A 24,679-nucleotide genomic window follows, 5' to 3' on the forward strand; every position below is an offset into this window, starting at 1 on the left:
TATCTATTTTGCTTCCTAATTTATCCTTGAAGTAGTGTGTGAAATAGTCCCAATCTAGTATATTATTACCTAGCACTGGGAATCCAGAGATAGTTGATTTGATAGATGACTGAGGAGTTTAAGTTTAAAAGTTTAATGAAGAAAGTTTTAAATCCATGATTAGTAAAGAGCAAGAATACACACAAAAAAACTAATGACTGATCGCAAATGGTAAAGTTCTACTATTATGGAAGACAAAAACATTAATACTTGTTTTATTATCTCTTTGTACCTTTAAAAATTTCTAACAAATTACAACTAAATCTATACCACTAGTACCTACGTTATTTAGCAGACAATACATCCCAAGGCAATATAACCTTTAGAAGATGTATCAATATTCTACTTCAACTGAGAACTAGCAAAAATATAATCCCAGAAATTTTTGCATCTAAGATTATTAATTTTCTTCTAATAGTGCTGTATCCATTTTATAGTAAAATTTTCACACTATATGCACTTTACCAATTAAAATATAATTCTTCTTTGGCTTAGTACAGCTTGTAAGAAGAAAGCCTAACAAAAAAAAAAAAACCAACAATAAAATCCTCATAGTTATTAATCTCTTAATTAGATACAGTTGTAGAAAATCTAATCTGAAGAGTCAAAAGAAACTAATCATTTTATGTCCTAAAGGAACAGATGACAAATGTAATATATCTTTAACAATTTAAGCTAATCCTTTAAAAGTTTGACATCCAAGTAGACAGTACAGTATTATAGTATGTGTTTTAAAAATTTAAAATGTGTAAGGCATTCCCTATAAGTAAATAACCAACTTTCTTACCTTGCTGCATCTGTGGGTGTGTTGTATAACTTGAAGGATGGGAATATGGCATGTATCCTGCAGGGCTTTGTGGGGCATATGGACTAGGCACTGGGCTATTTTGTTGTGGCATAAATCTGTTCCCAGAGCTTGTCTGTGGTGGCACAAACCGGCTGAAATATAAAATTGAAATGAAAAATATCATAATAAAGTAAATATTCTATTGCTTGAAATTTCACTGCCATTAAATACTCCAAACTCTAATATATACATAATAAAATCTATGCAAAAAGAAAAAAGATTGAGAAATAATCAAATATTATATAAGAAAATTCACAATTTTCAGTTACACTAAAAATTCTGTATAAAGCCATGATTACTAAAATAAATTCTATTCAATAAATTTTATTTATTTCAAACACATTGGTAATTTGTATGATATTAATTTAAATAGATGGCAGCTACTTCAATTAGTATATTAGATTATTTTCACATTTAACATTTGAAGCAAATGTTCTCACAGGTTACTACTTAAGATTAATAAGCATTTCAACTTTTCAATTACATATAACTTACCATTACCTAAATGTATGTATACACAGTATACTCATAAGCATATTCACTACAGAAAACAATAGTTAAAAAAAATACATACATATATATTACCTGGAGGGGCTATGTGAGATAGTGGTTTGTTGATAATTGGAAGATGCAGGACTACTGTGCATGGAATTCTGAGAAAGTTTATACTGAGACATCATCATTCCTACATAACACACAAAAATGGTAATTATCTTATTTTCTTCTAATGGTAAATTACCCTTTAAATCAATTGCCTTTTCATAAACATTCAAAAGTTCTTTCTTTTTATGACCAATATGACCATAATGGAAAGCAAAATACAGAAACTGTAAATTTCAAATACAACCAGTTTTTACCCAAACACATTTATCATCACCAGCACCAGAGATAAATATTTACTCGTGTATATAGGTCCAACCAATTAGTCGTAGAATCAAGAAGAACTTCTAGAGTTCACATTACCTAACCCCTGACCAAAATACTACAAACTTTCGTCTACAAAAGACCTTCGGTGGTTTTTCTAATACATCAAATATGTTATTACATATATATCCCACCCTTAGGAATTTAACAGTGCTATTTGTTTTCACTGTGACTTGGACCTAGGTTTTAAAAAGTACTTTACTTAAGGGTTCAAAAAGTTTGAGATCCTACAATTTCCATCTGAAAGTCTTCTGATGCAAAACAGGATAATCCTACTTTTTCTTCTACAATAATTCTTTGCCAAGTAGTAGTAGTAGTATCAATCTATATAATCAAATGAATATTTGTTTAATGAATGAAACTTATAAGGATGGCTTTCAGATTCCCAAATTCTTTTCAAGCTAGACACTATTCCTTCAACTGATATACAGACGGAATTTTGCTATACAGGATATGCAGAAAAATTCAGTTATTTAGACATTTTAAAATCAACATAAAAATCTATCATTAACACTGAATCACCACCTATTTTTTTTTTAAAAGATCTATTTTTATTTATTTATGTGTACAAGAACTGGGATGTAGGCCAGAGGTTCAGGGGTTGAGAGAATTCACCAGAGACAGAGTGAGGAGCAGAGGCAGATCTACTAAAATACACTGCTGAGGGGAGCAGTGGGCAAGACAGGAGCGGTTTGCTGGGCCATGTGGGTTAGCTGGAATTCATGATGCAGTGGCTGGTGATAGCTTGATAATGCTGAGACTTTTAACCCCTAAGCCACCAGTGAAGCTCTAACACTGAACCTTTTTATGGTATATATAATCAATCTCTTTTTGGGAACTTCAAGCATCACATTATAATACCAAATTTTATTTCCTACTGTTGACACAGAAAGTGTCTTTCACTAGAAACATTAAGTGGAAGTTACATACTCATTTGCCAGGAATACTACAGAGGGGATTCTAGTTTTAAGACACTGAATGAAATGAGGGCTCAAAATCACCTCCCAGTATGTTCTTTTGTATCTAATTCAAATTTCAACCTTTGAGCTTTTCCTTCTAATTCAGAATCAGTACCAATCATATGTTCAATAGCTTAATTACTACAATTATTATTACTACGGCTGGATTTTTTTTTTTTTCCAAAAGGGAGAGTAATATTCCATGAGACGGGAGTTAAAAAATTTTTTCCCCCTGATAACAGTCACCACCTGGACAAGTTGTAATTACTAGTATGAAAGTAGTGGCTTTACAAATAGGAGGGTAAATGAATTCTAACAGTCCTTTCTGATTATCTCAAAGTTCCAAATACATATGAATAAAGAGAGCTTCATGTTACTACATTTTGTCCATATGTGTGACTCACATTACATTTAGCAACCAAAAAACACCTTTTAAAATTTTAATGCTATACATCACCAGAAAATCAGCGAAACTCCGAACAGGACAATGCTCCAAACTTAACGGTACAATACTACATCTGTGTTGGAGATCATATTTTTATGATATTTATAATACTTTTTATTGATTTTTCTTTAATAAAATTACACTTTATAAACCAAATTTTCTGTTGCTAAGGCAACAGAAGTGTTAAGCCAATTACCACTTAACCATGAAAATAATCATCATTAATACTAAAACTAATATCAAGTATATTCATGTTATTGCATGATGAAAAGCTCTACATTTTTATTATTTGGTTAATAAAAAGATTTATATCAATTCTATAAAAATACTAAAGCTCTCTGAGTAAACTAATACATTTGGAAATAGCTCACAAAATCACTGTTAAGCTTTGTCTAATTCACAAGAAAATTACATATTAAGCTGTAAGAATATTAACATTCACTTAGTTTTCCTCTTGCTCTTTACGTCATTCAAGGTATCAACATGGCACTTGTAGGGAAAGAAACTTGAATTTAATTACATGTAAAACAAGTTCTGATATGGGATCACTAAAAAATATGCTATGAATTTCAATTATTAAGACTCTCACCACTTTGTACATATCTGTTCTGCATGCTTTTCTCCCTGAAGACATTAGGACTCCTTGCCAGGACGGCCTGCAACAAGACTGGTATGTCACCTTCTGGATCATCACTGCCAAGGTTATCTTTCAACTCTCTGGCATTGAAAAAATAAATATAAAAATTAAAATAGTGATTAAGAACTTTCTGTTCTATATTATTTAGACATCAATTCACTAGTGAAATTCAGAAATAGTTGAGGTAGAAAATCAAGATTTATGATACTAAAATAAATCATAAAAATATCTTCAGCATTATCGAGGAGTTTTGAAAATGTTATTCCTAGAAGAAAAAAAATTATCAAAATTGACGGAGTTCTCTGAAGGACTTTTTTTTTTTCCATTTTATTTTAAACAGAAAGAAAGAAGTTCAAACGTTATTTTATGGAACTATCAGTTTTTGTTTAGAATGCTCATATTAGTTTCAAAGTAGAAAGTAAACAAATCTACTCTAAACCAGCAAAGGCAACAGAAGGATTCAGAGGTGAAAATTATACACAGAAACTGGTATTTGGGATTGGAATATATTTTCTGGCTTATATCTGAATATGAATGTATCTGCCTTTTTGAGAATGGCTTCCAGATGAAATACTGCTGCCACACTGGTTAAAACAAGACCCAAGCTTATGTAATTTTTCTCTCTTATAGTTTTTTCTCAAATAGTCAGGGGCTGGGGGTATGGAACCTCAAGCAAGTGATTAAGAATAGTCACAATTTTCAATAAACTTAAAAAAAGTAGCAAGCTAAATTCACAACTATGGAAGATAAACAATAAAATCAAACATAGGCAGTGTTTTTAATTTTATTTCCACAAGGCACTGTTCGCATTAAATTTACTAAGTATGATATAAAGATAGTGTCCAGTGATAACAGTAAATTTGGAGGGGACAATCTTAAAGCAGCTCTCTGTAAAATCATAACTATGCCACTTCTCTTATCATTTTAGACACCAGTGACAACAATTAAGTATGCACAGAGAGGTAAAACTAACGATGTATTTAAACACGAATTTCTAGAGTAACAAAACAGTATTATACTGCTTTCTGATTTTAACCAGTCACTCCTCCTTCAGAAGATTCAGATTAGTGAGTATTTCACCTTAGGGTCATCAGGTTTTAAAACTGTCCCAAAGTAATGTGCTGTACCTAAAGGCTAAGCCCTCTCAATTATGATGTGTTTTATTCTACTCCCTACATAACAAATCTTTAAAAAAGAAAGAAATATAAAGAATGGATGAACACAAAAGTACCACTGTATAGTGGCATGTGAAGTGTGAGCAGTTTAATCATTTGTACATTTTTTGTGTTAAGATTTTTAAGTATGCATTCATTTTGTAGATAAAAATTAAATAATAGAAAGCATACTTACATGTAAAATTTTGTAAACAAACTATACAACTTAGTATTATTTTAAAAAGACTATTGTATGAAAATATATACCTATGTTCAAATGGTACAATAAATCCTATGAAAAATTAGACCCAAATTTTATATTCCGTGAAGTTAGTCCTTGAATTCTTGCTACACTTGCTATAAAAGCATGTGAGCCCTCTCTAAGTAAGTCCCTGTGCCTGGGAATCCTAACCATTTTAGCAATACCAGAAGAAAAAGGAGGTAGTCTCATCAGCAACTTAAGACCTCTACACACTTGATGGATCACAACATTATCCCAAAAAACTTGAAAAGATCTTTATAGAACAACATAGGTCAGAACTATCATCTCAAAATAATGTGGACTAAATCTCATTAATATGTCATCACAGTAATTCTTTTTTTTTTTAAATATTTATTTATTTATTTATACATACAAGCACTGGGTACAGTCAGAAGAGCGGGAGGGTGAGAGAATTCACCAGAGCCAGAGCGGGGAGCAGAGCAGGCAGAAGGACCGAAGTACACTGCTGAGGGGAGCAGCGGGCGCCATGTGGGACCCTCCTCCGGTGGCCGGGGAGCAGCCGGAGATGGAACGGGTGCTGCAGAGGCTGCCAGCAGCTTCGCAACCCAGCGCTCAACCGCTGCGCCACCGGGGAGGCCCTCATCGCAGTAATTCTATATTCTAACCTGGATACTGATATATTTTAAAAAATAAACTATGTACCTAACTGATTTTGAAAATAAAAGGTAAAACCAGGAATACAGACTCTCTTAGTAAGACCAAAATATCTAATTTTATTTAGGTATAAAATTATACTTACATGTGATCTGTTGATACCTGGTTGAGGCTATGGACAAGTTGTGTAACCAAATTATCATCCCTACAGGTCAAAAGGCAGTTCACTTCTTCTGCTATTCGTGCATTAAAGAGAAGGCTCTTTGTAGTTGTAGCAGGTAAAGGGGATGGAAGAGGCAGCTGGTTCAGGACTATTTGGAATAAAATCAGATTATTAGAAGTTGAAAGACTGTAAAAAGTTTCTTTAATGCTTAAATTTGGAGATTAAAATTATTGTAAATATCAATGTAACAAATTATCAAAAGGTATTCCTTCTCTCCACTAACACACCAATCAACTCTACAAAAATACTTCAAGTATCACTTTGACAAAATAGATCATACTACTTTCTAGAATAAAAGTCAGCTCCTTTATTCATGATGATTTTTCATATATTAAATTCTTATTAACTTAATATATGAGTAGCCAAATGGTAAGGTTAAAAACAGTAACTTCCATGGTCTCAATATTCAGACTACATTAATAGATCTCATTTATTTTTGCTTAAATTTATCATAATCAATAGTACTCTTAGGTAAACAAAACAAGTAACAATACCTGACACTTCACCAGACAGACACGTAATATGCTTTTAAGTACATACAAAAAATACATAACTCACTTTGGGAGAACGTTCATAGAAAAAGATTCAGGTGGAAGACAAATATCTAAGGAAATCTGTTATAACTACTAAATATCTCTCTCCACTCTTCATTTTATTCCAATAGCAAACAAAATAACATAAATGTTTTACAGTAGTTTAAAAATGAAGCAATTTTAAAATCTCTTCATCTAAAGGATATTCTTTTGTCCAAAATGTAAGGTAAGGTAAGAATGTTAACTTAAATGTCTTTTTGGTTTTGGCTTAATTTCTAATCACCTATACAGTATAACTACCATTCCATTCAACCCCCATGGAGAGTTAACAGGTTCTTTTATTGATAAAAACAATAAATGAAATAAACGATTACTTAAAATATAGGGCTAATTGGACAAACTTAAAATATGAAGTACAGCGAAGATGAGGAAGATAAACAAAAGAAATTACTGGTAGTACACATGATTTTCCACTCTTATGTATTATATAGGCTAATGCCTTATTTACAACAAAGTAAAAACAATAATTAAAGGCACTTTTTTTGCGTGGGGCAGGGGAGCAAATATTTTCTTATTTGAGCTATCCTAATGCCATCAACTACTCTCCTGTTAACTCAGACTTCATAAACTAGTGAAGTTAATTTCCTAACCTCAAGATGTAGTCTTGTTATCTGTTTTACTCCCTGTAAAATCAACAGAAAATTAGTATTTGGTGGGATACTAAACACAGATAAAAACATTTAAGTTCTTTTCTTTTTTAAAAAGATTTATTTATTTTTTATTTATGTATTTATGTATTTATTTATTTATTTATTATCGAGGCATGATTTATTTATTTATTTGTTTGTTTGTTTGTTTATACATGCACTGGGTAGTCAGAAGCGCGGGAGGGTGAGAGAATTCACCAGAGCCAGAGCGGGGAGCAGAGCAGGCAGAAGGACCGAAGTACACTGCTGAGGGGAGCAGCGGGCGGCAGGAGAGGTCTGCGCGCCCTGTGGGACCCTCCTCTGGTGGCCGGGGAGCAGCCGGGGATCGAACCGGTGCCGCAGAGGCCGCGGGCAGCTTCGCAACCTAGTGCTCAACCACTGCGCCACCGGGGAGGCCCTATTTATTTTTTTTTTTTTTTTTAAAGATTTATTTATTTATTTATACAAGCACTGGGTACAGTCAGAAGCACAGAAGCATGGGAGGGTGAGAGAATTCACCAGAGCCAGAGTGGGGAACAGAACAGGCAGACCGACGAAATATACTGCTGAGGGGAGCAGTGGGTACAGCAGGAGAGGTCTGTCGCACCATGTGGGACCCTCACCAACAGCCGGGGATGGAACTGGCGCTGCAGAGGCTGCGGGCAGCTTCGCAGCCCAGCGCTCAACCACTGCGCCACCAGGGGAGGCCCTATTTATTATTAATTTATGCATAGAAGAACTGGGGTGTAGGCCAGAGGTACAGGGGATGAAAGGATTCACCAGAGAGAGTGGGGAGCAGAACAGGGGATCTACTGAGATACACTGCTGAGGAGAGCAATGAGTGAAACAGGAGAGTTCTGCTGCACCATATGGGCTAGCTCCCTGCCCAGGGATAAAAATCATGCTGCAGTGCTGGTGATAGTTTGATAGTGCTAAGACTTTAACACCTGCAACACCAGGGGGTCCCCTATTGTTTAGGACTTTTAAAGAAAAACATTCTGCCATTTCCTATTGTGTCTTTGGGTGAAATGGAAATTAAGTTCACATCTGTTATAGGCTGAGTATACTCATTTTGTTACTTTCACATGTATGCCAAAAAAATCCAAAAGAAATAATGATGTATGCCATTTAAAATCTTAATTTTGTTGTTTATGACACTACAACGTTAGGCACTCTCTAAAACTAACTGATAACACAGAGTATAACATAAATTAGATATAGCAACCGAACTTACGGTCTGTGAGACTAGCAATCCCCGCAAGAGTAGTGATGGGGACATGGGGCATATCCCCATTCATCCTGAAGTTCTGGAATGGTGTTGCTTATAAAAATACTTAGTTCAGGTGCCAGCTGTCATTACTTCCCATTTCCCAAACACTGCAAAACAAAAAAGGAGGTAATTATTTGTAAAAATACATGCAAAATACATTACTTGGGAAATGCTTAATTATTAAAAAATTTTGCTTTTGTTTTTCTGTCCAACCTTATAACAATAGTTATCATTCATATACCATTATGTTATGTTGAGCCATGCAAAATACTTTACAGATATTAACTCATTTAGTCCTCACAATGCCCAAGTAAGGAATGTACTCTTATTTTCTCCATTTTGCTAATGGGGAAATTAATTTACTGCAAGTTTAAAGTAATTTGTGGAGCAAAGATCAAAACCCAAGCAATGTGCCTCAAGGACCTGTGTTTTAAACCAGTAGACAGTACTTTGACAAGCAGCAGAATTTTTTCCAGATTATAAACACAAAAAAATCTAACTTTTACTTGCCTTTCTACCTGTTTATCACTTTTCTACATAAAGCATCCTTTCCAAGTTCATCAGATTCTCTTTAACTGACCTCATGTTTTCTCATTTCTATTTATTTCCTTACATTTATTTCCCAATCTCAATTTCCCATCGTACTTTAGTCAAAATCCTGTAATTATTCAAGATCTAGGTCAAGTTCCCACTACTTTGTGAAACTTCAGACAAATTCTGCCAAAAGCTACCTCTTCCTTAATCTACTCTGAACTTATAACATTTATTGCCCAACATGCTTTCATAAATACATATATATATCTAACATATTAGATAGACAGACACATAACTGGCATTTTTTGAAATTGTTCCTATTTCACTCTTGTATGATTACTTAATATTCATGTAATTACCTTGCATCACTATAAGCTTCTTAACATCAGTCACATAATCAATATACAACCACATGAGAGACAGAGAAAGGCATGTATTATTAACTGTTTCTATAAAAATGACTTACTTGACTGACCTAAATATTCTGTTTTTTAATTATGATGTAATTCTCTCTGTGTGTAGACATTCTGTAAAATCCCTGCATGTCTCTTTCATTATTCTGTCCAAAGCCCCCCAAATTTTCTCATCTTAATTTAACATGTAACTTTTGAAACTTTTATGTTTTCTGTAAAATAATTTTTCAGAACTTTTTTGAAATATATAATAATTTTAATAATGTGTACATATATCAAAGACATGCTTTCATTAGATAACTTTATAAACAAATCAGCAAATAGAAGTCTATCCCACATCAACTATTTAAGACATAGTGCTAGAATAGAAAACAGAATTGCAATTTTTAGTTTGAATAGTTTAAATGTTTCTTTCCCTGAGGTTGTTCCGACTAGTCAGTGACTAAGTTGTCTGTGTTGTAAAATTCAAAACAGTAAAATAATAACTCCCTTATTCTTACATCACAATTTAACTTTGCACATAAGCATTTTTAGAAGTACACAGTAAAATTAAGAATTTTCTTTTTCTTCAAACACACACACATATATATATTTGTACAGTTTACTAGTTATGAAAAAAGTATCCACAAAAATCACAAGCCAGAGGATTAGCAACTTAATTCTTTCCAAAGGTGAAAATTATCCTGTCTTTTGATAATCTTTTTCTTTATAGTTTAATTACCTTTATAATATTCAAGTCAAAGAAAAACCAATGCTTTCCTTTGATGAATGAATGACTAAAATTTGTGGGCATCCCCGGTGGCGCTGCGGGTTGAGCACAGCGCTGTGAAGCTGTCCGCAGCCTCTGCAGCGTGGGTTCCATTCCCCGCCGGCCAGGGAGCTACCCACATGGAGTGGCAGACCTCTCCTATCTCACCCAATGCTCCCCTCAGCAGGTTTTCAGTCCATCTGCCTGTTCTGCTCCCTGCTCTGTCTCTGGTGAATCCTCTCATCTCCCACACCTCTGGCCTATACCCCAGTTCTTGTATAAATAAATAAATCTTAAAAAAAAATTTACTTGTATAAGAAGAAAATGGCACAGGAAATATTGGTTACCCTATATTTGTCTTTGTACTATATTACACTACACTGTGGACTTTATTCTTTAAGTCACCAAAACAATGAATTTTTCTAAGGATGGGCTAAATAAGAAAATTTCAATTTGCATTTAATAATTGGTTTAAAAAAAACCATTGTATGCACATTCTGTACAGAATAGCACAAGAATACTTTGTTACCCATATTTATTTTCCTGAATTCTAGGTGAGAAACAAGTGGAGCAAACTTAACACTAAATGAAGATTTTTTTTGTTTGGCTTAAAAATGATTTACATAATTAGTTGCCACATATGAATAAGATTAATACACCTAACCACAAGGTTATGCTTTTCTTAGTGACAAAAGGCATCTAAATATTCTGATGTCTACTTAAAACTGAGATGAGGAAGGGGAACAATAGTACATATCTGGTTTAAAGTATGGATTGAGTAGATGACTACTGACAAATATATTTACACCTTACTGCTGAGCTATGCTGACAATTCATTGGAATCCAAGATTCTGAAGAACGGCATAAAACTGATAGAAATGGACTTACAGTGTTAGTTAAAGTCATAGATTTTAATGAATATGAGTAATCTAAAAAAATGATGCTGCTTTAAACTGGAATGTGATCAAGATACTGCATTCCTAGAATTCTAAAAATTAATATACACACCCCTATCTATTTAGACATGGTATTTCTGGTCCTGGATTGGGCAATGTTTGGTCTACCTGGGTCTGAGAAAGCACTCTGTCTTTCATGAAACTGAAGCTGAAAATCACTTCTGAGGAACAATGTGTTCAGAATGAAACGGCAACCAAATGGGAAACAAGATTATGGAGTACTTTAGGACTGTCACTTAAGTGAGGGTTTTACTTAAAATTTGTGAATGGTGACTCATTAGTGGATTATTAAATAAATGTAATAGGTTGAGAGGAATGACAGGAACAGAAATATAGGGGTACATTGCACAATGCTTTGCCCTAAGGCAAAGCACTTTGAAAGTTGCTGATTTAAAGAAATGGAGGGGTAAAAAAAATAGCCTACCTCATAAGTGATAATGAGAATGAAATAAAACAAATGTATGTAAACCACTTAATATACTATCTGTGACATAGTATGTGATCCAGAAAATTAATACTGTTATTGCTAACTGGAAATCAATGTTTAGGGGAAAAGAGAAACAGGTGAATTAGGGAAAGCAGGTCTTTTCAATCAAATAATCCTATTTCTGGAAGATCTGTTATAAATTACTCGAAATTCCAATATATATGTCATCACCATATTATAAACTGTAATTAGCATTAAGCATACACACCTATCATTACTCAAATGATAAGGTAGCTGAAATAAATACTGATAAAAAAGTTGGAAAAAAGGTCAAACTGTTGTAATATTAAGAATTAAATCAAACACACAAAGCACGAGCAAGAGATCATTTGTAAACTAATTTTAGAATGGTCTGAGGTTTAATTAATTTAATGCTTAATTAGGAGAAGATATTATAGTACATTCTCATTCCAGCCCATTATAATGAGTCTGAAGGGAACAACTAAGCACGTGCCAAGATTTTTAAAGAACCTAATCCTTTTTCATTTAATTCTACTTCAAAAGTTACAGCTTTTTCATGTAAGCAAAAGCATGCAAATAAAACATTACTGGTAGAGACATTATTTACCATCATAATCTGATGATAAATAAACTTTCTTGGATAGCCACTTGCACCATATAGCCAAAAGCTGTGTGGTCTTGTGTCAACAATTTTGCTTTTTAAGTATGGAAAAACTGGTAGAAATAACATTTATTGAGCACGAATTAAGTAATAAATAGTTAAAATACTTTAAGTGCTCGTTTAATACTTTTGCCACTGAGGTACTAACATTCCAGTTTTATTTAAAGGGGAACTGACACAGAGAAGATAAATAACTTGCCTAAAGTCACACAGCAGGGAGTCAAACATATGCTGTCTGTCACATGGACATTGCACATAACCACCTCAGTGCTTCTCAATAGTATAAGTTGACTATTTTGGGTAGAGCAAAAGTTGTTACATTCATAAAGATTACTATACACCAATTAAAAATCATTGTACAATCCATATGGATGTGAATAAAGGAAACAGTTACAATGAATGACCAAGGAACAAAAGGATAACAGCCTGCCAGGTTTAAATCCAAACTTCTTTGCTTACTATGTAACTGTGGAAAAGTTAACTGAATCTCTTTGTATCTCAAGTTCTTCACCTCTGTAATATTATTAATTCTATTGTAAGGGTGAGATCAGTTAATGTAAGGGTATTTAGAACTGTGTCAGGCATGTAGTAGTTGTTCGGTAAATGTGAACTGCTATGTATTACACACTTTTCTGCATCGTGCTTGTCATGTATCTCCGAAATCTCTCATAAATGCAAGCTGTCTCATTTTCTTTTTCTTAGGCTTTATTCACATACAGCTGTAGTTTGCAGGCTTTTAGCAACCTCTCCCCATCCTTCCCCCCAGACCCTGACAGCCACCACTATCCTACTGTTTCTCTGTAAAAGTGATACCACGTAATATTTGTGTTTATCTGGCTATTTCACTTAGCATAACACCTTCCTGCCAATTTCATCCATATTGTCACAAATGACAGGATTATCTCATTCTTTTTACATTATTTTATAATTTTATAACTATTGAAACATCAAACTTAAATGAATGTTATTCAATAAACCATACCATATAACTAAAGTAAGGCCACTATAACTTTACAAAATCAGACTAAAATTGTAACTACTAGTACTCAGCAGTTCACATTTTTGTGGTACTTTTTTTATTATTTTAATATTAATTTTTTTTTAATTTTTTACATCATTGTTCATTTTTAAAAAATATTTGCATCCCCCCACCCTGTTGTGGTACTTTAAGTACTATTTTACTTTCTCATTGATATGCACAATAGCAGTAAGCAAAACTCACTTTGAAGAAAATCAGTATTGGACGAAAGATTATAATGAGAAAGGGAGCACCTTGATATTTTTTGTTAAGTCTATAATTTTTCATCAAAACTGGTATAGTTACATTTTAATAAATAAATTTTATGAAGCACTAATTCCTTGTTTTCTCCATTTCTGAATGCATCAATGATGACATAAATGAATGCTAAATATAGTACATCAATTTGGTAACTCTTCCTTCAGCAACTATTCAGTCTGCTTTTTTTTTTTTTACATAATTAAAACTTTTTCCTTTTACCTAAGTTAAAAGAGTTTTAAAATGTCATCTAGGTTACACCAACAGTTCATTCAACCTCACATGGATGTCATCTAGGTTACACCAACAGTTCATCCAACCTCACATGGGTGCTCCTGAATTACAAATGGTACCCCAAACAGCACACTGAGTTTCTATAGCACTTAGTCCTTCGTAATATTGCATCCAATATATTTTGTGTCACTGTGTCAGAAACCATGCAAGGCAAGCAAAGTCCAAAAACTAACAGGACTCAGTCTTTACCCTTCTAAATTTGAGTCTGCTCATTTTGTTGGCATTTTTCTCTGTAAAGTGGTTATATCTTTCAGGGGAAGAAAGGGAAAGAATTACTGAATTACAAGTCTGACCCAATATTCAATAACCATGTCATATTTTAATTCCTACACAATCTGTACCAAATTTATTTGGAAAACAATTGCAAAGATCCTCAAAGTTCTAATTTAAGCTAATTATTGCTTAAAATACATTTTTGTACAAATTACAGTCTAGAAATTTAAAAAAAATGCTCTAGGAATATATTTTTTATATCTTTTTTTAATTTTAAAATTTTTTTTTATTTTTATAGTCCCCAAACAATTGCACCCCCTTATTTTGACCCCAATCCCCCTTTTCCCGCCCCCTCCCCATAGTTTGTCTCTGGTTTATAGTTGTTTGTTGATTTTGATTTTTTCTTTCTTATAGTTATTCTTTTTCCTGATCCCTTATTTAGTTTTTCTAGATTTCTAGGAATATATTTTTAAACCATTAACAGTAGCTAGGGATGGAACATATTCTGGGATGGAGAGAATCTCCATATTTGTAGTATTTATATGTGAAGTGACTAAACTGGTTGGAAATGCAGCTAGGAAGTAAGCCACACAAGGTTGACTACAGTTAACTTTTTTTTTTAAAGACTTATTTGTGCATACAAGAACTGAGGTACAGGCCAGAGGTGCGGAAGGTGAGAGAATTTACCAGAGACAGAGCGGGGAGCAGAACAGGCAGCTGGACCGAAGACACTGCTGAGGGGAGCAGTGGGTGAGGCAGGAGAGGCCTGCCACACCATGTGGGTGGGCATCTCCCTGGCAGGCTGGGGATCGAACCCATGCTACAGAGGCTGCGGACAGTTTCACAGCACTGCACTCAATCCGCTGCGCCACCGGGAAGGCCCGACTACAGTTAACTTATAATAGCAGACGAGATAGGCAAGAGAAAAAGGTAATATTATAGAGGGGATTTTTTTTTTTTAGCACTTATTTGTTAGACATTAACACATTCTTCCCTAATCCTAAAAACATGAAGATTACTTCTATTTCACAGATGCAAAAATGAAGACTAAATGCTTGTCTATAACCACAGAGATAGTACATAGAAGAGTCAGAATTTGAATTCAGAATTTTCTAACCAAATTTTACATTCTCAAGCATACATGAAGGGTATAAAACCTAGATACAGCTAAACTGCTTTGACAGAAATATAAACTAGAAAAGGTAAGTTATGTTGTGCCTTAGAGTAACTAAATGTTTGTTTAAAGTCACACAGATATAATAGACCTAGTCAAGAATACAAATGCTTGCACCTCTAGTTCAGTACTTTTTTACAAAATGTTGTCATCTTGTATAATTATAACATTGTATTGAGTAAACCAAATTTCTTTGATGCGTGGAATATTTAGCTAATACTTTTCTTCCTTAGTAATGTTAATTTTTTTCTGGTGCGAGAACACACAAAATGAAAACTAACATTTTTATTGTCTCCTATATTGTACTTAATAGTATAGGCTGCATCAAATTCTTTTTTTTAAAGATTTATTTATTTATACATACATAAAAGCTGGGGTGTAGGCCAGAAGTGCGGCGAGGTAAGAGGATTCACCAGAGACAAGAGTGGGGAGCAGAACAGGCAAATCTACTGAAATACACTGCTGAGGGGAGCAGTGGGCAAGACAGGAGAGGTCTGCTGTGCCATGTGGGTTAGCTCCCTGGCTGGGGACAGAACACATGCCAAAGTGGCTGCCCACAGCTTTATAGTGCCGAGACTTAATCCCTTGCAGCACCAGGAAGGCCCCTGCATCAAATTCTTTTGGGAAAAGTGTAGAATATAAATCCTAAATAGCTAGAACAGTGAATAAGCAAACAATTCTATGTTGAACTATTTATTATTTTAAATAGGTAACAGTAACACCCTAGAAAATGGCAACTCTCCAGCAAAATCCTTCCACTTTGGTCAAACTACCTTCATATTCTTTACTTTTTATGGTTCAAGAACAAAATTTTCACGTTCAAGTTATAATACTTCCAAAAGCTCCTCCTCAAATCTTAGCTAAAAAAACAAGTAATTTTCAACAGCTGCACATTGTGAAAATTCTCGCATCTATAAAATATTTCTACTTTTCTATAGTTATAAATTATTTCCATTAAACAAGAAGAACGCAAAATAAAACAAAGCTCTGAAGTTTACTTAGACACACGTTTGCTTTTGGTTCCCTGAGCTCCCTGCAGTCAATATGCTGCATTACCAATAATGTATGCATGTGGTCTAATAATATAGCTAATAATATAGCTATATCTAATAATATAGCTATATTTACTATATAACAGGATACCTATTATAAAGTACTATTATGAAGAGATTTCTGTTACCAATAAATAAATCAGGTGAGATTTAGGGTGTCTCAAAAATCAGCTATAGAATATACATATTTTCAATGAAAAGTAAAACAGCAAAATTTTACGTTTCTATAATTAGTTTTCTTGTTCTTATCAATTAAATTTACCTACATCTTAATGCAAACCAACTTTAACAAAAGTTCACATCAATTTAAAAGTTCCCAGCTAATTATCAAAGTTAAAATGACTTGCAGGGCCTGCAGAGTAGTTAGAGGATGTCTAAACATAACAAAGCAAGCAAAAATACTAGCTAAACCAAGGAAAAACAGTACCAAGTCCTGAGATTTTATTATCTAAAAACTTCTTTTTTTCTTTATACAGACGTAATGAAGGAAATTTCCAAATGCCATTAAGTTCCTAGTCCATGTCCCCACACCAAAAATTTCATTTCTCATCTTTTTTTTTTTTTTTTTTTGTGGGACCCTCGCCAGCAGCCGAGGAACGAACCAGCGCTGCAGAGGCTGCGGGCAGCCTCATTGCCCCGCGCTCAACCGCTGAGCCACCAGGGGAGGCCCTCATTTCTCATCTTTTCTGCTGCAAAAGTAAAAGCCTATCACAAGACCCTAATAAAAGCAAAACCATGAGGCTATTTCCTACAGAATGGTATTAGAAATGTAAAAATCAAGCAGTGACAAGCTGATTTCATTCCAAATTAGGTATACATTTTAAGAAACTATTGCATTTAAATGTAGGTCTCAAATTTTGAACATAACATACATTTGATGATACAAATTAATTTAATCTGACATCAAGAACTTTTATGTAAAACTACGGAACTGTCCACAAGAGGGCACACTTTCAAATGCGGTAAAAAAAAAAAAATCTTAATTCACATTTTATTAGTCCATCAAAGTTTGGAGAGATTCTTCTAAATTGACTATTCAAAATGATGAGAATGCAATAAAATTTGAAATTTGTTTTTTTCTGTTTAAACACAGAAATCTTTTTTTCAGACGCATATGAAAGAAAAATCTGGATATAGCAACACTTTTATTTAATATTAATCATAAAAGTAGGTATTAGCGTTACCAGTTGTCCTGGTTCTAGACAGCTATTTGAAATTTGGCTCCCCCCAAGACTCTTTTCAAGAAACTGACTACTTTGATTTTTGATCCTCATGTATGACATAGTCCCTCAAACAATGAATTCTTAAAGACGACTCAATAGAACAAATGGGAAAAAAAATCAGAAACATTAGGAAAGTCTTCAATTTCAACAGGTTAAGATCATTCAAAGTACCTGAAATAGCATGTCAGAATGGGCACGCACAGAAGATATGCAAAGAAAATCATGAATCATGTGTACATGATCTGCTTACTGAAGGCTTTACTGCCCCAGCACATACAAAGATATTCTGGTAATTAATTCTCTGCCCTCTCTTGCATCAATTTCCCCTCTTATTGGATCACTCCAATAGTACAGATACACCCATATCCTGATAAATTCCCATACTCTCACAAAAACAAACCAAAAAACTGCATCTTGTCCCCTACACCCCCCTTCAACAATTGCTTGATTTTTCTGCTCCAGTTCATTGCAAAATTCCTTTAGTTGTCTATATCCCTAATTCTTCTACTTTCTCTTACAACCACTGTATTTTCATTCTTATCATTCTATCAGATGTCTTGCCATGGTTAGTAATGGCATCCACTCATTGCTAAATGCCATCAATAGCCTCAAATGTTTGACCCAGCATTCAACATTTAACCACTCTCATCTTTTGAACAATTCGTTGTTTTCCAGAATAACCATTCTCCTATTTTTAACTCATAGCACACTGGCTTCTCCTGAATCCTTTTTTGGTTCTCTCTATCTTCTATTTTCTTACCCTTACCCTGTTATTGATCTCCTTCAATCTCACGATTTTAAAACAGCACCCGTTGGCTGATGACTACCAAACATACATCTCTTATTTTGACTTCTCCCCTGTACACTAGACTTATATATACAACTGCCTACTCAACAGCTCAGCTTTGAAATTCATTAAGTACAAGTAGAGCAAAGGTGGGCTTTTTTTTTTTTTTACTTTTGAGGGTATGATTTATATGCTTTGGATAAAAGGTCTTTATTAGATATGTATCTTGCACATATTTTATCCCAGAATTTTGCATGTCTTTTCAGTCTTTGAACAATATCTTCTAAAATTTTCATGAAATCCAATTTATCAACTTATTATTTTATGAATTGTAATTTGGGTGTTGTACCAAAGAAATCTTTGTCTGATCCAATCTCACAAAGATATTTTCCTCAAAGTTTTAAGATCTATGACCCATGTTGAGTTAATCCATGTATGTAATATGAGGTGTTAATCAAAACTTTCAATTTGGGGGAGGATATGGCTATTCAATTATTCCTGTACCATTTGTTGAAAGGATATTTTATACTGCATTGTATTTGCACAGTTGCAAATCATGTGTCTTTATGTAAGTGGGTCTATTTTGTTATTCAATCAATATGTTCATCTATCTCGCAAGCAAATACCACACTGACTGTAATGAGAAAGAACTCCCAACTCATATACCAATAGTGATACTGGTATTACACTGCTAATCAAAAACTGGCAAAATCATTACAAGAAAAGAACTAGATTAATATCACTCATGGATATGGAAGTAAAAAATTCTCAAAATGTTAACAAATTAAATTCAAGACCAAGGAATGTTCGGTATTTTGACTGAAGTCAGAGAGTCAATTATTAGCCAAAGTCAGCAAATTCTCAATTCAGTGTTCATCAAGTTTCTGCACTTAGATTATTTATTTACAAATATTAATTGAGTGCTACATAATGCATGGTATACTGTTGTGGCTGGGAATATAGCAGTGAACCAAACGACAACAATCCCTGTTCCCTTACAGAGCTCAGATCATAATACTTCACATGAAAAGGTGGTTCACTTATCACTTTTTAGGGAAATGCAAAATAAATATAACCACAATGAGATACCACTATATTAAAATGAAAAAAAAAAAGAAAAAGAAAAAGAAAAACCAACTGTCATAATGAGAATATGGTAAACAACAGGAATTTTCATATAATGCTAATGGAAGTATACAGAATTGGTACAACTGTTTTGGACAACTGCTTAGACATTATCTTTTAAAGGTTCTGCAACCTCACTCCTAGGTAAAACTTAGTGGCTTAAAAACAACAGTTTCTCTAACTTCTAGAACCAGTGCGCCATACAAGACATGCTTGTCTGCTAAAATGGAAGGATATAAACCCAATCCTTTAAAAGCTTTTCAAGTATGTAGTCATGTCACAGAATGTTCTGTGGCCAAAGACAAAGTCAAGGAGAAGAGAAATATTCTCTGGCTCTAGGGGAGCAGGAACAACTACAAAGTCACATGGGAAAAGGCTTGGAGACAGGGAGGGGCAAAGAGACTATTAATGCAATCTATCAATCAAAGGTTTCCAGGTATGGGAGCTGGTATTACAACAAATCCTCCAGGTGACTGATGCATGCAAAGCTCGAAAACCACTGAGCTAAACAGACTGCTATACCTTCTCCCCTAGAGTTTCTATTCAGGAGATTCTGTGAATACCCAAAGACGAGCATTTCTAATAATTTTCTGAGCAGATGCTAATGCTATTGGATCTAGGGACCACAATGACAATGACCAAATTATCACACAGGGAAAGACTTTTAAGGAAGATGTTACCTGTAATGAATTTTGTGAGCTTGGTAGGAAATGCAAGATAAAGAATGGGAGTGTTCTAAGTAGATGGAAAATCAGTTATAACTGTAGAAAAGTGTGAAAATGCATGGCAGGTTTCAGAAAATTCAAGTCTTTCAAGATGAACTGAATGAAAGGTATGGACAGTGAGGAGGTTTAAAAAAATAGGCGGAAGTAATCCAAATAAGGAAGAATGTTACAGGCAGCCATAGAAGGATTTTATATCAAGAGAACATGACCAGATATCCTGGTATTAGAGCATGCTCTATTATTAGCACCGTGGAGGGAGCAGAAGGTGCTAGTCTATAGGGATAAAGAAAAGTAAGTAAGAAAATATATCAATGAAGCAATGACAGTCTGAAACAAGATATGACAAGAAAGAGACACACACACATACATATACATATAAAGATAAAATACTTGGGAGACCGCTAGGATGTGGAGGGAGTACAGGAAGCATGTGGGACAACTAAGCCACATACACACATTCATTCACAAATATACATATCATATTCTGTTTTCATTACATATGCATTTGGGGTGGTTTACCAGAAGAATACACAGGATAAAAAAAGAAGTAAAGGATTCAGGGCTAAGGATACATTTGGATCATGAAAATAAATAAAAATGGTACAAAGAAAAGCATATTATATTGTTCTCCTAAATTCCAAGAGCTGAGCCTCAATGTGTCTAAAGTTTCCTAGTTACTAGCAAAGCAAAGATGAAAACAGAGTCTATACAATAAAAATGAATCAGGTGTCCAGAGCACAGCTTTTCCCTGATACTGTGATTTCAGAGAAACTTCACCAGTGAGTCCTCATAGATTCTGGATAATATATAATGAAGAAAGTCCTTGAAAGCATCCCTTAAAAACTCCCAAGTGTTTGGGGTCAGTTACTTTTTCTTTTTTTAAAATCATATCTTACATGCAAATTTAGCAAATTTGCAAAAGCAAATCTAGAAGAGTTAAAAGAAAGCAATCCATGCACACAGATCTTTAAAGTATGGCTTAATCTAAGACCAAATTTTAAAATAGCCAGAGGAATGGCTACTCATTAAGCAGTACTCCATTAATACATTTTCTCAAAACTGGGCTTCTAAAAAAATGATGCAGCGTAGAGTATATGATTGAACAGAAAGGACTGAGAAGAAACCTTGAAACTTACCTACTGTGTTGTGTGTTGGCAATGGTGTTGATACAGCAATTCTAATACAATATGGTCTTAAGTGAAGGAAGTCTTAAATGTCAAAGGAATCATCAACTATGCCACTTACTATTAAAATCTGAAGCCTGGATTTGGTAACATGGAAGACACTGGTCACCCTGAGAAGACTAATTTTTTTTAATTTTTATTTTTTTAAAGATTTATTTATTTATTATTTAGACAAGCACTGGGTACAGTCAGAAGCGTGGAAGGGTGAGAGAATTCACCAGAGCCAGAGCGGGGAGCAGAGCAGGCAGAGGGACCGAAGTACACTGCTGAGGGGAGCAGCGGGCGGCAGGAGAGGTCTGCGTGCCATGTGGGACTCTCCTCAGGTGGCCGGGGAGCAGCTGGGGATCGAACTGGCGCTGCAGAGGCTGCGGGCAGCTTCACAACCCAGCGCTCAACCGCTGCGCCACCGGGGAGGCCCCAGAGAAAAGACTAATTTTTAAAGTGGTAGAACATAATAATCAAAATCTGTTTAGGACAGGTTTAAGAAATAATGAGAAGAGAGGAATAAGACAGTAAAGGGGAGTCAGGAATTTGGGCAGCAGCAGGAGGGTAATAAAGTTTTCTTTTGTTTTTGTTTTTCTTAATCAAAGCGGGGGAAATAATTATTTCATGCTCATGAAAATGATCAAGTGGTAAGAAAAATCAAAATGCTTTAGGAGAGAGGGGAGAACTATCAGGAGAGACATCTTTGAGTATGTGAGGAAGTGAGACCCCAGGGAAGAAGTAGAAGGATTGGCTATAAGAGCTTACACAACTTATCTATAGTAACGGAAGGGAGAGTATATATAAATACTGATACTAGAAGATCAATAAAAGCAATGCCAGGTACTCTCTTCCGATTGTTTCAATATTCTCACTGAAACAAGACATGATATCAGCTAAAATTAAAGATGGAGATGCTGGAGGTTTTGGGGAGAGGGGAGAAAATACAGAAAGTTACTAAGGGAGAGTGAAAGGACAAGAAAAGGTGGAAGAATGCTGGGAGCATTAAGAGTACAGTGTCAGTAATTTAAAGTGAGACCAGCCTCCATGTTTCATTATTTTCCTCCAGTTCCACTGACCTACAAGAGAGACTTCACCAAGGCTGTAGTTTTGCCAAGACAAAAAGAGAGGAGCAAAGGAAGAGAAAATGTGTGCAAAGGAATGATTATTACTGACCTTTAAACATTAGGTATTGAGAGAAAAACAGGGATGTCTGAAGAAGAGAAAAACAGTATTGCAACATTTGATACATGCTATGAATAAACCTTTCCATCCTGCAACAATGTAATCCTTTGACTTCTGTAACTTTATCATCTGTCTTTTTACCTTTCTGAGACTCTTCATTGATTTCACTTTCTCCAAGGTCTCATTATCTTTCATCATTTCTCAAATTTATTTGGTTCTGCATTAATTTATTTAATGGCTCTGAAGACCTATAAGGCTTGATTATCTGAGAATTCATTCATGAGTCTTTCAGACACTACAAATGTATAGTACCAATGCATCAATATGCCTGACATTCAACAATCACTTCCCTCAAAGTGTTTGCCCCTCAAATAACACTTTTTAAAGATTTATTTATTTATGCACACAAGAGCTAGGGTATAGGCAAGAGATGGGGTGGTGGTGGTGAGAGGATTCATCAGAAAGAAAGAGGGGAACAGAACAGGCAGGCAGACTGAAATACACTGCTGAGGGGAGCAGTGGGCGAGACAGGAAAGGTCTGCCTTGCCATGTGGGTTGCTCCCTGGCTGGCTGGGGATCAAACTCGTGCTGCAGAATGCTTCACAGTGTGGTGCTTAACCCCTTGCACCACCAAGGAGGCCCCTCAAATAACATCTCTAAAATGGAAATCACCTCCTGTAATCTTAAGATTTCTATACTGTTCCCATTTGTTAGTAATCCAAACTCTCAGTTCATAAACCTTTACTTCTTTTAAAATCCTGGTCATCATCTGTATATGATTGCTTACTTCTTCCTTGCCTGTTCTACTGTTCTAATCCCAATTAAAAAAAAATCACTTCAGATACCTGGATTATTGTAATTACCAATTAGTCTTTTTTAAACATCAGTACTTTTTCTTTCAGTTGTCCTTCATATAGTTATGCAATGAATTGCTTAGTGATTTTTTATTATTCACTTCCATAATTAACCACAATAAGAACAACATCTATAAACTGAATCCCAAAGTCCCTATCTTCACATTCAATCTTCTCCATAATTTATAGTTCCGCTTTCATTATATTTTTCCCTATACCTACATTAAAAAACCCATTTTTGCCACATGGGTCTTTCAGTTTCAATACATCCTCCAAATATTGTGCCAATAAATTTCCTTATAATGCTCGTTTTCCTTTTCATGCTTAAATTCTACCCATCCGGGGCTTACCTGGTGGCACAAGGGGTTAAGCACCGTACTATGAAGCAATCTGCAGCCTCTGAAGCATGAGTTCGATCCCTGGCCTGCCAGGGAGCAACCCACCTGGTGTAGCACACCTCTCCTGTCTTGCCCACTGCTCCCCTCAGCAGTGTATTTCAGTCCATCTGCCTGTTCTCTTTCCCCACTCTGTCTCTGGTGAATCCTCTCACCGCCCCCCCCGCACCCCCCGCCCCCCGCCACACCTCTGGCCTGCTCCCCAGCTCTTGTATGCATAAATAAATAAATCTTTTAAAAAAAAATTCTAGTCATCCTCCAAGCTCTACCTCTTTCTTGAAACTGTCCTGTATTTCATTTTACAATCTTTTCCTTTAATGAACTCTTGTATTACATCCATACAAGTCAGGATCTGGTCATGCATAGTTATATTTTCTCTAATCATTTCACTGACACCTTTAGGGCAAAATCGTATTGCATCAGTAATTTTTTCATTTTCCCCTAATACCTAACACAATAATGGCTATATGGCTAGTAGGTTAAAATTAAGTGAAAACAGTGGGAAACTGCTGGAGAACATAATACTGCAGATTAAAAAAAAAAAAAAAGAGTACTAAAAATGTTTGTAATCTAGATGCTGAGCAAATTCATATATTTAAGATGACAACTGCAGAGAGTCATAATCAAACATAAAGTAGGTGATCTTAAAACTATGATTGCTATATTGTGATCTTATAAGTGTATGCACATGTGCACATGTGTGTCTGTGTTTTTTCGGTCTTCATTCACAATTCCTCATAGCTCCTCCCAAAAGTCTTGGAATTTCCTAAGTGCTGAGAGATTGAGGGCTGGATGCCAGAGAACCAATCAACTAACATGAATGGCCATAGAATGTCCAGTCACCACCCATTCCGCT

The 24,679-nt window shown here is 34.8% G+C and overlaps 1 protein-coding gene across 1 annotated transcript in view; it reads right to left on the minus strand.

Annotated features, from left to right (window-relative positions):
* The window catches only part of NIPBL (NIPBL cohesin loading factor), a 170,763-nt gene that overhangs the window by 91,291 nt on the left and 54,793 nt on the right, over positions 1–24,679 (minus strand). The window contains exons 2-6 of the mRNA XM_037529284.2: positions 8,559–8,701; positions 6,028–6,193; positions 3,804–3,931; positions 1,472–1,571; positions 827–978 (exon numbers count right to left, since the gene is read on the minus strand). Coding sequence (XP_037385181.1) covers positions 827–978; positions 1,472–1,571; positions 3,804–3,931; positions 6,028–6,193; positions 8,559–8,622 — 610 coding nt within the window. The 5' untranslated portion in view covers positions 8,623–8,701. The remainder of the gene's footprint in view (positions 1–826; positions 979–1,471; positions 1,572–3,803; positions 3,932–6,027; positions 6,194–8,558; positions 8,702–24,679) is intronic.

The sequence above is a fragment of the Talpa occidentalis genome, unplaced genomic scaffold (assembly GCF_014898055.3).
Source record: "Talpa occidentalis isolate TD23 unplaced genomic scaffold, MPIMG_talOcc4v2.1 talOcc4.6, whole genome shotgun sequence".
Lineage (NCBI taxonomy): Eukaryota > Metazoa > Chordata > Mammalia > Eulipotyphla > Talpidae > Talpa > Talpa occidentalis.